This window comes from Aquila chrysaetos, chromosome 13, assembly GCF_900496995.4.
Source record: "Aquila chrysaetos chrysaetos chromosome 13, bAquChr1.4, whole genome shotgun sequence".
In the NCBI taxonomy this organism is placed as follows: Eukaryota; Metazoa; Chordata; class Aves; order Accipitriformes; family Accipitridae; genus Aquila; species Aquila chrysaetos.
Genome location: NC_044016.1, coordinates 10,698,832 through 10,712,690, shown reverse-complemented (window position 1 = coordinate 10,712,690; position 13,859 = coordinate 10,698,832). Strand labels below are relative to the sequence as shown.

General features: G+C 36.5%; 1 protein-coding gene across 5 annotated transcripts in view; it reads left to right on the top strand.

Annotated features, from left to right (window-relative positions):
- CENPF (centromere protein F) overlaps positions 1-13,859 on the top strand; it is a 44,462-nt gene that overhangs the window by 20,022 nt on the left and 10,581 nt on the right. For all 5 annotated transcript variants that reach the window (XM_030035954.2, XM_030035955.2, XM_030035953.2 and 2 more), the window contains 5 exons: positions 3,128-3,263; positions 4,321-7,772; positions 9,373-11,673; positions 12,232-12,384; positions 13,468-13,644. In XM_030035954.2, the coding sequence (XP_029891814.1) occupies positions 3,128-3,263; positions 4,321-7,772; positions 9,373-11,673; positions 12,232-12,384; positions 13,468-13,644 (6,219 nt within the window). The remainder of the gene's footprint in view (positions 1-3,127; positions 3,264-4,320; positions 7,773-9,372; positions 11,674-12,231; positions 12,385-13,467; positions 13,645-13,859) is intronic.

Below are 13,859 nucleotides of genomic sequence, written 5' to 3'. Positions count from 1 at the left end.
TTGTTTTCCTTTGGTGGCAATTAGAGCAGATACACTTGAAATTGTTACAGTTGTGCCACTAGAGACCTCTCAATGCAAATTTTATTCTTTATTTGGAGAATCAGAAGTAAAAAAGAATGAGAGCTCAGTACCTGTGTAATCCATGTCACGGTTTGTTTTACTTAAACACTCTTATTTTGCTTGTTGCCTGTTTTCATGAGCAGATATAAAATAATCTGGCATAATTTCTGCCAAAGATCTACCTGTCAAAATTCTATGAACAATTTTAAAGTAAAATAGTGGGTTTTGTTCAGATCAGCATAAACATTGGTACAGCTTTAGTATATTATGAAATTTTAGGTACATTCATGCTGGTAGATTACAATGTCTGGGAACATTCGCAGCTATTGGAATGTGACTATTTATACTGTTGATTGTTAGAACAGCACTTTGCATGGCTTTGGCCCAGCTGACTAGCACTCTTTCATACAGTTCCCAGGCACAGTTTGGGAGTTCACATGGGCCTGGGACCATTCCCAGCAAGTGGTTTGCGGTTTGGTTAGAGCCACCTGTTTTGGAAGATGTAAGACTTTACTGGTACAGATACGGGCTTTTCCATGCCACTTAGCCTTCATGCCAGATAGTGGTCCTTGAAACCTGTTTAGTAAATAAATGTAACTGGTGCCTTCTAGTGGTAAGGCTAATCAAGATAATTTTTGTTCTTCCAATGTATCCCAGAGCAGGAAAGCCTCTATCAAGCTTCTGCACATTCTTAATGTAATCTTTCATATTTTTAAACAAAAAAAAAAAAAAAAGAAAGATAGTTTATATTTGATATTGTGGGCTCATGCCCTTTCTGGCTTTGAACTTATGGAGTGAGTTTAGATTTGATGCAGTTTTTTGAGATGCCATTGTCAGAGAGCATGTAATTTGTGAAAATACCTTTTTTGGTGCAAATTCTTGGGAGTGCTTCATTTTATCTACCAGTCTTGTATCCATCTGTACTAGGCTGTAATTATAGTCACATTTTTTCTTCATATTTGTTGGTCTTGGTCAGACAATTGAACAGCTGGTGACAGTGATGTTGTATTAGAATGTGACCAATAAATTTATAAAGAAGCTTAATCTGGGGGGGGTTGTAATATTTGAAGAGATGAGTAATGCTGCAGGTCTTTCTCTTAAGACTCGCATGTGAGAAGGCGTGGTATATGCCAGCAGATCTTAGGGCATGGCTTGTCTCCCTCACTCTCATAAATAAGTATAATGTAAAAAATTATATCAAATTGTTTTGAAGTCTTGGAGGCTTTGTTGACAGTATTTTGTTTATAGCAAAAGAAAATAAGAGAGAGATTGGCATTTCTTTTTCCTTTGTTAAAGGGAAATTGTTGCAGTCTTACGCTAATGGTCTAACTACCTGGAGAATACAGTTGTTTTCTGCTGGTTAATCCACTGCTGTGTTTAGTCCTTATTGTGTGATAAGACTGGTGTTCCAAAAAAGTTGCAAAACAGGTACACTTGTGAGACATACAGGATATGCTTAGTCTAAGGACTACTAAGCTTTGCAATGGTGATATCTCAATAGCTTAGCAGTTCTAGCACCTTAGCATATGGTTTACATTTTGATGGTGCAAGCAAGCCCATAACCATTCTTCGAAAAATTGGTCAGTCAGTCCCTAAACCGCTCATAAGCCTGCCCCATGAAGAGTTTCTCCGGAATAATAGTACTACCTATATGTAGGTTCTGGAGTTTGCTTTGGTTTGGTTTTTGCTTTTTCAAGGGACAATTGCAGAATGGCTAACTTGAGTAATACAGCGTACAAGTAGAATTGAAACCAAATCGATTCTATTGCTTATAGCTTTGGAAACTGTAAATGGCTAGTTACTATCAGATACTTTGTCCATTAAATTATGGGTTCCTGGGTTTTGCTGAGTGCTGCTTATTGGGAAAGTTTGCACCAAATAAAAATAATTGGACCGTTCAACCATTTCAATTCCTTAAATGTGTTTGGTTTTCGGTTTTCTTTCCATAGATCACCCTAGATTTCCTAATGAACAGGCTTGTTTAGTTCATGTACTTGTATTGCATCTGAGTATGGTGCTTTGAATGCAAGAAATTTGGACACTTGTACTACTTTGAAAAAATTATTGTTAAGATTACTTGAAAACTTTCTTCACTGAAACTTATATGCAACTGGATTTTTTTTTTTTTTTAAACTGCGGGTAGGGAAGGCTATGAGTAGAAGGGAAGGTAACTGTTAGTGACAGTGACAATTTTAATCATGTTCTGAGGGTGATTTATTTATGTTGTTGCAAAATCAAGCCTGCCATGCCAGCAAGCTTTTAATTTTTTTCATCCAGACCTTTCCATTTCTTGAGCTTGGCTTTTGTGAATTGCTGCCCATCTGCTAGTAGTAAATGGATGAATAATTGACGGCCTGTTTCCAATTAGGCCATGCCAGTTCCATGCCATCTGTTGTCCAGCAGCACAGGAGTTTGGAGAAAAAGGATTAGTTTCCTTAAAAGAACTTTTATTTGGCTTCCTAGATGCCATGTAGTTACATAGTTTTGTTTGTGTTTTGTTTTGTTTGGGTTTTTTAAACTCAATTTATTTGGAAGAAAATACTTTTAATGGCAAAACAACCCTCTCTGAAAGAGTAAGCACTTCTAAATAAAATTTGACCAGTATTGCCATGATGCTGATGTTCAGTGGAAAGAGAACTTGTCTCTACATGAGATGATAGGTGAAATCTGATCTATAAATTTCTTGTTAAATTTGATGCCATTGCAGAGATTTGTTTCCTTTATTGCTTTGGGAAAGTAGCCTAACTTCATCAGCTCAGATTTTGTAGGATATGTCCTGTCCTGTCTTGATCTGTTTGGGGCACATCACGTGGAGCTGTTTGCTTTATCCAAACAAGGGGCATGCTAACTATGTCAACTGGCAGCATCTCTCAGATGCTGTCAACTAGTTAAGAATAGTTCAGCTTATGTTCCCAAGCAGTGCTTAGGAACCCAGGCATAGCTGCCCAAAGACTTAATAGCTGCCCAAAGGACCTAATGCAATATCTTTCTTTTAATATAAATGAACTGAATTCTTTAGTATCTTGGCAATTCACATGAAATACGGTCTTATTTGGTTTTGGTTTAGGAAGTGAAGCAGGCGAAAAACCTTCTTGACTGTAAACTTGAAAAAAAATTGCAAGAGATCCACCAACTTGAAGAAGAACTAAATACAATCAAACAGTCTCTAAAACAGAGCCAGAATTTTGCAGAAGAAATGAAAAGTAAGTTACGTATTTACGTTTGCAGAACCTCTGTTGCTTGTTTAATGATGTATGATTCCTACAATCCTGTAAGTTTCATTGTGAATTAAGTAAAAAGGTTTCTACTGTGGGATATGATTAGTGTTTTTAACCAACATTAAGTTTGTCCTAAATGGAAATGAATTTTTGTCTATGAACATATGCAGTTCCTGAAGATACATAAGTTTGAAATTAATCAAAGTGTCCTGAACTTACCAGCAAACTGAATTTGATAGAAAAAAAGGTAGGAAAATATTACATAACCACTGATAGTTGATCCTTGCTTGCAGTGTTTGTTTCTAATTGAGAGCACAGTTTTTCAGGCATTGAATTGAAATATACCTTGTAGTTCTGCTGGATCTGACTAAAAAAAAATGGTATAGATTCCCGCTTGTTTCTGTGCATCAGTCAAACTTCATGTAAGATTTCAAAATGAAGCTTTTGAATTTGATTTTGTTCTCCTTAAAATTAATGACCAAACTTTTCATTTCATTTCAACAGATGGTTTGGTTTTGATCCTGTAGAAAATTTGCAGCCTTTACCAGCTAGCTAGTGGAACCTAATGCCTTCCTCCCCCCAGTTATGATAATTTGGAAAATGACTGTGTAGAATTAGACATTCTTTGGCAGAAACAGTATAAGATTGACCCACAAGAAGGTCACATACTGGAATAAGACCTGTTCTGTTTAAAAAAAAAAAAAAAAAAAAAAGGCAGTGCTCCTATTATATAAAATTTGGTGAAGGTGAGACACAGAAACAACAGGTAGTTATACCTGAGAATTAAGGACTGACTGGGTTGGAGTGCAGACTTGTGTCAGACTGCAGAGTGGAAAGTTGACAATGTCTATGTGTACATAGTGTCCGATAGCCTAAGATGATACAAACAATCCTTTATCCAGTGGTATAACTTTAGAGTAATGCTTTGCACTAGAATGAGAATTGAAAATAGTAAAAGTAAATAGTAAGATTTCATCTAGAAAATTATCAGTAGAATTGCCAGTATTGACTGGCAAAGAGTTGATGGTGTTTTCTTTTACAGATAAGAATACTTTCCAGGAAGCAGAGCTGAAGTTACTGGAAGAGAAATTTAAAAAGCAAGAGAGCTACCTTTCACTGGAGAAGCTGAAAATAGCTTTAGCTGACATGGAAAAGCAACAGGATTCTACCCAAGACCTGCTCAGGGAAAAAGTTAATCATATTAAAGAACAAAACTGTAAAATTAGTAAAATGGAGGAAGAATCAGAAGCTTTGCAGAGGCTCCTTGGATTCAAGCAGAGAGAATGTGAAGAATTGCAAAAAGAGGCTACTGCTTTTTCTCAGTGGAAAAATGAATATGATCAACTTATAAATAAACTTAAGTCTGAAAAGGAAGGTATGCTGACTCGTATTAACGACTTGGAGAGTTCCCTTCAAAGTCAGCGAATCAAAAATCATGAGCATAGTGAGAAACTCAGAATGATGGAAAATGAAAGTGACAGAAAAAGCACAGAGATTAGAGAACTTAAAGACATGCTGGAATGTAAAAGTGCAGAATTAGAGGCACAAAAAAAAGCTTTTGATGAACTTCAGCAGAAAGCAGAACGTTCTGATAAAAAGTACTGTAAAGAGAGAGAAAATATGTCCTGTAAAATATTCCAGCTTACGAACCAAATTGGTGAAGTAGACGAAAAGTTACAGTTAGCAGCAAGTGAAGGACTGCAAAGGGAGCAATGTTATCATGACCTGCTCATTGAATATGAAAAAATCTGTTGTCTTGTGAAAGCAAAAGATACTTCAGAAATGACAGAAAATGGAGAAATTAATTTACAAAGTGGTCAGGATAAAACTGTTTTAGATAATATGCAACTTACAGCAAATAACTCCACTGCTGAGGATCCCGAATGTGCAAGAGCTCTTCTAGAAGTAGGAAAAACTAAGGATCTGGCCATTTTACGAGATCAGATCTCTTCTCTTGAGATTTCCTTAGTGGCTCAAAAGCAGCTGAATTCAAATAAGCAGCAGCAGTATGAAGACTTACTGCAAGTAAAGTGTGAAACAGAAGAAAGATTATTTAATGTAGAACAGATGCATGAAAGCTTCATGACAGGAACTAAACAGCACATTAGTAACTTGCAAGCGGATATTTCAGCACGTCAGAAATTAGTTGAAAAAACTTTAGCTATTCTTGAGGAAAAGGACATGCAACTGCAAACTCTGAATGAAAAATTAGAAAACCAACAAGCTGAGCTTCAGGATTTAAAGCTCAATAATAAATTGCTTGAGGATTCAGTAAGACAGCTGAAGCTCATGTCTGGAACATGGGATTCAGAGAAGAAGGACATGTCTTCAATGATTTCCTCATATAGCAAAAAAATTGAGAATCTTACTGGAGAAAATGCAACCCTTAGGGATTTAAGCAGAGCTTTAGAGCAAGAACAAACAACTTTACTGGAAGCAAATAAAAATATTTCTGATAGTTTAAAGGAAAGAGAAGAAATAATTTCTGAAATGTCCAGAAGACACAAGGAGGAAAGACAGCGTATTGAATCAAGAAGTGAAGAAATCAAAACAGAGCTTAAAGTTTTGCAAGCAAAGTATAAATCAGTGGAAGAAGAAAATGCAAACGTGATGAGCATTCTGAGAAAGCAGACAATTGAATTTGAGGAAAATAAAGCAAAATTAGAACAAGAGAAACAGGTATTTAGTGAGAATAAAGATATCTTACATAAACTAATAGCCTCAGAAGAAATAAAAAAGGATTTGGTTCAAGAACTTCAGCAACTGCAGTCAGAATTCTCCAATACCCAACATGTGCCTTCTATGGAGCTTGACTGTTTAAGACAGGAAATGTTAAATGTCAGGGAAACACAAAATACAATGCAAGAGAAATGTGGTATCGTATTTCAAGACAAGGAGCAATTGAGGAAGGAACTAGAAGCAAAAAGTGAACCTCTAATGTGTGACGTTAGTTGTCAATGGAGACTTCATTCAGAACAGTTGAGGAATTCCATGGAAGAAAAGGATGCTGAGCTGAATAAATACCAAGTTAAACTTGAGCTTCTTCAAATGGATTTTGAGGACAGAGAACTCTCCCTGGAGAATTACAAATTAGAAGTGATGCAACTGGAGACTGCTTTAAAAGGCGTGGAAGTAGAACTTGAGAAAAGTGTGAGAGAGAAAGAGAGATTGCAGCAAGAACTACTGTCTGTTAAAGAATTTAAAACTTCAGATTCTCCACTTACAGTGTTAGATGAAGATGGCCACTCATTTGAGTATAATTATGATAGTGTTTCCCAGAATTGTGGCAAAAGAGGAATGGATGAAAGCTATTCATCGGTCTTGCTGGCATCCTCTTTGCAGGAAATGATGAACAATCTGAGTGAGCTCGAGAAAATGTGTGAGAGGTTGCAGAATGAGAACATTGTATTAGCCTCTGGATTTAAAGACTCAAAAACCAATGGCGTCACAGGTATTGATAAAGTGGCAGAGGAGAAAAAGAACATAATGAACGCAGATAAAAATTTAAAAGCAGAGAAAGCTATTTTTCCTGATGAACTTATGGATCAAAGTGATAACAGCTATCTGAGAATGTATTTTGATAATAAGGAAATGTCTTTCAGACTTAAAGAATGCAGTACTGGACCCAGTTCTGACTCTGAAGAGATAAAATTGTCCAGCAAAGAAGTTAAAATACACTTTGTTGAAGTAAGAGAGAAGCTTTTGTCTTTCCAGAATGAACATATAAAATTATATGAACTACATTGCAGTATGAGCTCAAAGATATCTGAGCTACAGTCTTGTATTGAAATACTGAAGGCAGAAAATTCTGCATTGTTGACAAGTCTGAGCAATGCTCATATAGATTCTGTGAGAGTGCCACTATCTCCTAGCCAAAATGACACACTGTCTAAATTAGATGAAACTAAGTCAACTGTTTCTTCCTCAGATCTTCTTGAAAGTCCCTGTTTTACAGAAGTAAGTGAGGTGGTTGATTCTTGTAACAGTGGTATGTGCAAATGGACAGAGGAAATGAATCAGCTGGACAGTTCTGCAGAAATAATTCCAGAAAGTGCAACAAAAGTTTTGGCTGAAAATTGTCATAATCACAAATTGAACTCTGTTAGGGAGGCCAGGAGTATTACTCCTAGAAAATCTAACCTTGAGAGTAGAATTGAAGAACTTCAGATGCTGTGTCAGACATATGAGAAGGCCATCAAGGTGCTGGAAGACCAATTTCACATTCAAGAGAATATGAAAAATGAGGAAATACAAGAGCTGAAAAAAGTTATACTTTCTGAAAGAGACGAAATAGATCATCTCAAACAGCAAAATCTGTCTGACAAGGAAGAATGGCAGCAGAAACTGAGTAACATGACTATGGAGATGGAGTGCAAACTGGAAGCAGAAAGAAAACAAACTGCAAATCTGTCTTTGGAGCTGGAAGCAGCAAGACTCCAACTACAAGTCCTTGATTTAAGTTCTCATTCACTGCTGTGCACGGATATTGAAAATGTAAGTAATTGCTGTCATGCAAATCAGTTTTATGTAAACCCTTTGATTTATGGTAAGCCAAATTTAAATTTTGAAATTAAATGTGTTTAAAATGGTGTCCCACAGAAACAGTACCGCTCTTTAGAGAAGGTAGAAAAATAATCCGTACCTTGAGTTCTGGTTTATGCTTCATAGGGATCATGAGAAATAACAAATGATGACAAAACCAACAAGTTTAGTCTATTAGAGTTGTGTAATACTTTGTGCTATTTTCTTGGTTTTTCTTGAGGTCTGTGTCAGTGTGGATCCTGCTGTGTTAGTGGGTGTGCATGCACTGTATGTATCTGTACTGTGCTTACAAGCTTAGATCTCTGATTTAACACAAGTCAGTTAAAGATGCACACACTTCCCATGTTCCTCCACAGGACAAGCAAACTAGGACTGCTTCCAAACCTCTAATTCCTTTCAGTACCATGAACAGCAGAACAGAACGAGCTGGTAGCAGAACAGTTACTTTTCATTTCAGCCTGAATTCCTTCAAAATAGCTAAGGGAACAAGAAATTTGGGAGTCGGCTCTGTCTTTTTTTCAGCGCTGTAGACAGCATCTAAGAAGTGAACTAGATTTTGCTGCTTGTAAGGAGTCGCAGAATCAGAACTTCACTCAGAATGGAGGAAAACCAGTTTAAATCTTTCATACAGTGTATTAGATTAATTCCCTTTAAAAATAAATCTAACAGGTGCATTTTGTGCTTGTGAGAATTCCGGTTTTGACCATTAAGTCCTGTGCAAGTGGCCTCCAGTGCCCAGTCAACATAGACTCGGAAGTTAAAGTTTAACACTGCTCTCACAGTCAGAGCATCTTGAAGCTCTACATTTTCGCCAGCTGTGCAATACTGAGCAACTGTTCCTTGCAGAGAAGAAAATCTTTCACTTGTATGTGTTGCTTGCAATTCACATAGAGCACCCACACTGATACGTAGACACCTGAAGAAAGAAATACTGTTCCTTTCCATACATAGTTGGAGCTTTTTTAAGATGAAGTACTCAATACAGATCATTCAGGTGCTGCCTTCAGACCCAGTTCTTGTTTGGAGTCCTCAAGTTTAGAAGTTACTCATTTTTATTGTTTCAAATGAGAGCATGAGGTGGTGCCAAATGTAAGCCAGCTCTGACAGGCAGTGGTAATTTGGAAAAGGGGTTGTTTGAGGATTTGGGCTTGTGTCCCTTGAAGATTCTCTGGTGTCTTATAGAAGGTGAGCAGTAAACCTTTCCCCCATTAGTGATACTAATTATTTTTCACTTTGTCACGTAGACACCTATTTTCCCAAAATATGGAGGCATGTGATATCTTTGCACTTAGTCTTTCAGTAAATGTGGCTGAAATTTCTCCTTCAGTATCTTTAAAACCTTTTGGATAAAGATGCATGTCTGTATAAATAAGGGTAAATCCTTTCCATAAGAAAGCAGCTTCTGAAGTAGAGAAGGTTGCTATCTATTTATTTCATATAAGAGGAGGCACTTTACTAGTTTAAGAAAACTTTTAAAACTCACCTTGTTTTTTTCTTGTATATATTATTTTTCTTTTCCTTTTTTTAATGGATTGATTCTTAACCCTTGCAGAACACCGAACAAGAAAACAATAGTCCTTATCAATTGGGAGTGCCTATTGAAAATGCAGCACTGAAAAGCAATAAACCTAAACTAATCCCCGTTGAGAAAATGCCTGTAGGAGATATCTCTGTGTGTGAAAATGTAACTAAGACTGCTGAAGCAAGATTAATGGAAGATTATACTGAGAAGATTTCTGGAGAACACGAGCGTAGAAATATGTCAGGAAAAATAACTATCCCTTCAGACCATGCCAGTGCATTGTCATTTTCCAACAGTAGTATGTTTTTGAGTGCAGGGAATTTCTATGAAAATCAAATAACCACCGAAACTCTTCAGAAGGAGGCAAAACAACAGACTGCTGAAAATTCGAAGCTGATTTATGAGACAGAAGAAAGCCATAAATATGTTGATTTACTAATGAAAGTTGAGCAATTAAACTCAGACCTGAACTTTCAGGATGTACAACTAACTCCGAAGAGCTCAGCTTTTGCAGAACTAAAGGGAGCTAGTGTAGTTGTTAAGGAAGAAAACTGTGACAAAAAGGAAAAACTGGAATCGGTCTCTGTCAATAAGCAGCAGTTCTCTCTTAGAGAAGTCTCATTAGAAAAAGAACCTGAGAACATAAATTCTGAGCTGGAGATATATAAAGTTAGATTGTCTAATGCAGCAGACACATTGGATGATGTAGAAATGACCAATAGAGTTTTTCATGAACAATTTCTTGCAGCTGAAAATGAACAGAGTAGTCCAAAATCTGAGCAAGTTAATATGGAGAACCATGCCTTGTTCACAGAACTTGATACTGAAATGCTTCAGGTAAAATGTCAGCAGTTAGAAAGGGAGAGAGTAGTTAACCTGAAAACTATTTCTAGCTTTCAAGAGCACCTTGTTTCAGTCATAGCTGAGAGAAACCATATTGGCCAAGAACTGAGTATTTTATCTGAAAATAAAAAAGAACTGGATCAGAAGTATCAGAAGCTACAAGAGAAATTAAAAGAGCTAGAGTCAACTAAGGTGGATTCTACTGAATTTATTAGAAGGTTAGAGGGTGAAGTGAGGACACAATCAAACCTGATTGAGACTACAAAATCTGATGTAAATCAATTATCAAATGAAAAAGATGATCTTCTGCAGAAGCTGCAAAGTTTGGAAAATGAAGCCGTGTCTTTCACCTTAGAAAAAGGAAAACTCCAAAACAAAGCAGCAGATTTGAAGACAGAGAAAGAGCTGATTGTGAGACAGTTGGAAATGATGCAGAATAAATTAAGTTTGTCAGAAATGGAAAATTCAAAACTTTCCAGATCTTTGGAAGGCTTGTTAATGGAAAAAGGTGAACTTGCTGCTAGACTCAGCTCAGCACAGAAAGAAGTAGACCAAATGCGATATGGAATTGAGAAGCTGAAAGTAAAAATTGAATCTGATGAGAAGAAAAAACACCACTTTGCTGAAAAGCTGAAAGAGAGTGAACGGAAAGCTGACTCTCTTCTGGATAAAATAGAGAGGCTTGAAAGAGAATTGGAGATGTCAGAGAAAAATCTGGAAGATGCAATTATTCAGTCAGAGACTGCTAAAGCAGAGGCAGAAACATTAACAATGGAGATGGAAGAGATGACTGAAAAGCTGAAATGTTTTAACTTACAAATTGATGTCCTCACCTCACAAAAAGAGTGTTTGGCTAAAGATTTAAAAGAAAAGCAAGAAAGAATCTTTGAACTAGAGTCTTCGAATTTGACTACAGCAAAACTGTTAGAAGAAAAGGAGGAAGAAAAGATGCAAATCAAGGATGAGTTTGAAAATACTGTGGTATTGCTGAAGTCTGAGCTCAAAAGTATAAGTGAGAAGTTAGAGTTTTCTTGCAAAGAAGAAGCAGATGCTAAAGCAAATGAGCTAGTCTTGATTAATCAGGTGGCTTGTCTTGAGCAAGAAAAAACGATACTATTACAGGAATGTCAGGAAATAAAAAATGAAAATATCAAATTGGATCAAACGAGGGAAATACTTGTTCAAGAATTGATGGATTATAAACAAAAACTTGATGAAAAGGTGCAGGAAAATGGTACTCTTCAAAAGCAGGTGAAAGAAACAGAGGAGCTGTCTTTACAACTGACACACATGCAACATGAGCATGAATGTTGGCACCAGGAAAAAAAAAAGCTGTGGAATTTGATTGCTGAGTTGAAGCTGAAGGAGGAACATTTTTCTGATAATAAAACCTTTCCGGATATCCTGAATGTTCTAAAAGTGTCTTATAAGGATCTTGAGAAGGAACTGGAATCTACACTTTGTGAAAAGAGCACTTTATGTAAAAAGGTAACACCATTTCCATGAGGGTAGAGTTGCCTTTTTAGGAGTGAGGATGAAGTGTCCTCTGGGCTTACCACTTCCTTAATAAATTATATCTTAAAATAACTTTAACCTCAGACTTTTACAGTAAGCATCCTATTTTTAAAATTATGTTTTCAATGCAATCATGAGTTTGCATTGAAGTTACAGAGCTGGAGAGCATGACATTGTTTTGTGTGGGATGAATGGGAAGGTTGCTTGAAAGTAGGTGTAGAAGTTTAAGTAATCAAATAATGCAGGATAGTTTCCCCTTTCCTCTAGAAGAAAAAGAGGAAAGAAGAATTAGTACTGGGTGAGTGAGTTTTTATATCAAGAATAAGTATTTTGGGAGCTCAAAAGAAAGTGAAACAACAATTGGACACTTGCCATGTGAAAACAGCGTCAGCCTATTGTGACTCTTGCTTGGAGCTGGACCAGCTATGGGAATAAAATAACCCATCTTATAAATTGCTTGTTGCATGTGAGAAAATTCTTCGGAGGTCATGACACATGTATTCAAAATAATTCTGGAAAATTTAATTTCAGGTAAATGAACTGACTGAAAGTCATACTGAGCTGCAAGTCAAGCTAAGTGATACTGAACAGAAGATTTCCAAATTACAAGAAGAATTTACCACAGAAAGAAACAAGCTTGCTGAAGAAATACAACTTATTCAAGAACATTCAGAAAAGAACAAAGTTAGTTACTCTGTGTGTAGTATTTCTGTGTTCAAGGCCAGATGCTCAAGTACAATAAATGTGTGGAGGCTGGTCAAGGAGCTGTGCTCATGTACAGTATCAGAGGTTCTTGCTTCCAAATTTCTAAAATTGTAGTGCTCTCTTCTGAGATAGAATGATTAGTTAATAGTTTTTCCCTCTTCCTTCTATTGAAAGTGTGTTTTCTTGGCATAAAGGCCACAGGTGAGTATCTAGAAATCTTTCAGTGCCCAGAAATTGTCTCTACTACAGGCATTCAATAATCAGACCGAGGATGTTAGATAAAAAAAAGGTAACATTTCTCAGGTTTGTTTTAAAACTAAACTACTTTCAGTGTTTCAGTAGTGTTAAAGTACTTTCAGGACAAAGTCAAGGAAGAAACAGTTTTAGAGTATTTAATTTGTTCATATTTTTCTTAGAGGCTGTTTTACCATCTAGACAGCTGTAGGTCTTATTTGTGAACAATATTATGTCTTTAAACGAGCTTCAGCGGTCTTCTGACCTACTATCGTTATTTGCAAAATTTTGCACCCAGGGGCTTGTTTCTGTTGTGGCGTTGAGGATTTTGAGCGGGAAAAGAAAAGAGATTTCTGCAACTTACAGAAATCCTGTACGGAAATACAGGCCAGCTGTCCAAAAAGCACAGTTATAAAAGTGGACCAAAATGAAAATGCTTAGAAAGTTTTCATCTTAAAGAAGGTGACGGAAGTGGCCCTTAGCCTCTCAGGTCACTCTCAGAGGTAACAATGTTTGGAGAGCTTAAGCTTTGATTTTGGCAGTGCTGCTTGATTTAACAGTGTTGGCAAACTTGCACTCGGCGTACCCCTCAGATCACAATGTTTCTTTTTAGAAGACCCTCCTTGGCCTCCTACCTTGCCTTTTGTATTCAGATGTTCCATTCTTTGATTACAGTGTGTTTAGCCACTGTTAAATACTTTTTTCTTATCAAGTTGGTTTTGGAAATTCAAAGCCTTTTCAGATGTAAAGTCAAATAGTTTAATGGGTCGACTGTTTCTTCATTGAGAAAATTCTAAATACTAAAGAAAGTGCTGTTACTTTTTACAGATTCAGTTGCACCTAACTGTGTCAGAAAAAAATGAACTGACTAAGAGTTTGGAGATGGTCCAAAAAGAACTACAAGAAAAAGAAAGTGAAATTAAAAAAGAAATAGCAGAATACAAAGAGAGACTACTTCAAGCAGAGAAAGAGCATCAGGATGCTCTGACAGAAGCAAAACAAAAGGTAAAACAGAAAATGGGAAGGATGGTGCTATGAGTTTTTTTAATTAAATTCTATGTATTTTACAAAATGTTGCTGATTCTATTGCAAATGAAATTGTCTTTGCTAACAATATTTCCAAACTATATATACTTACCTTGGAACTCAGTAAGTGTTAAATTAACTTTCTGCCACATAGCAAGCAGTGAAAGCTGAATTTACCCCAGAACTCAGTAAGT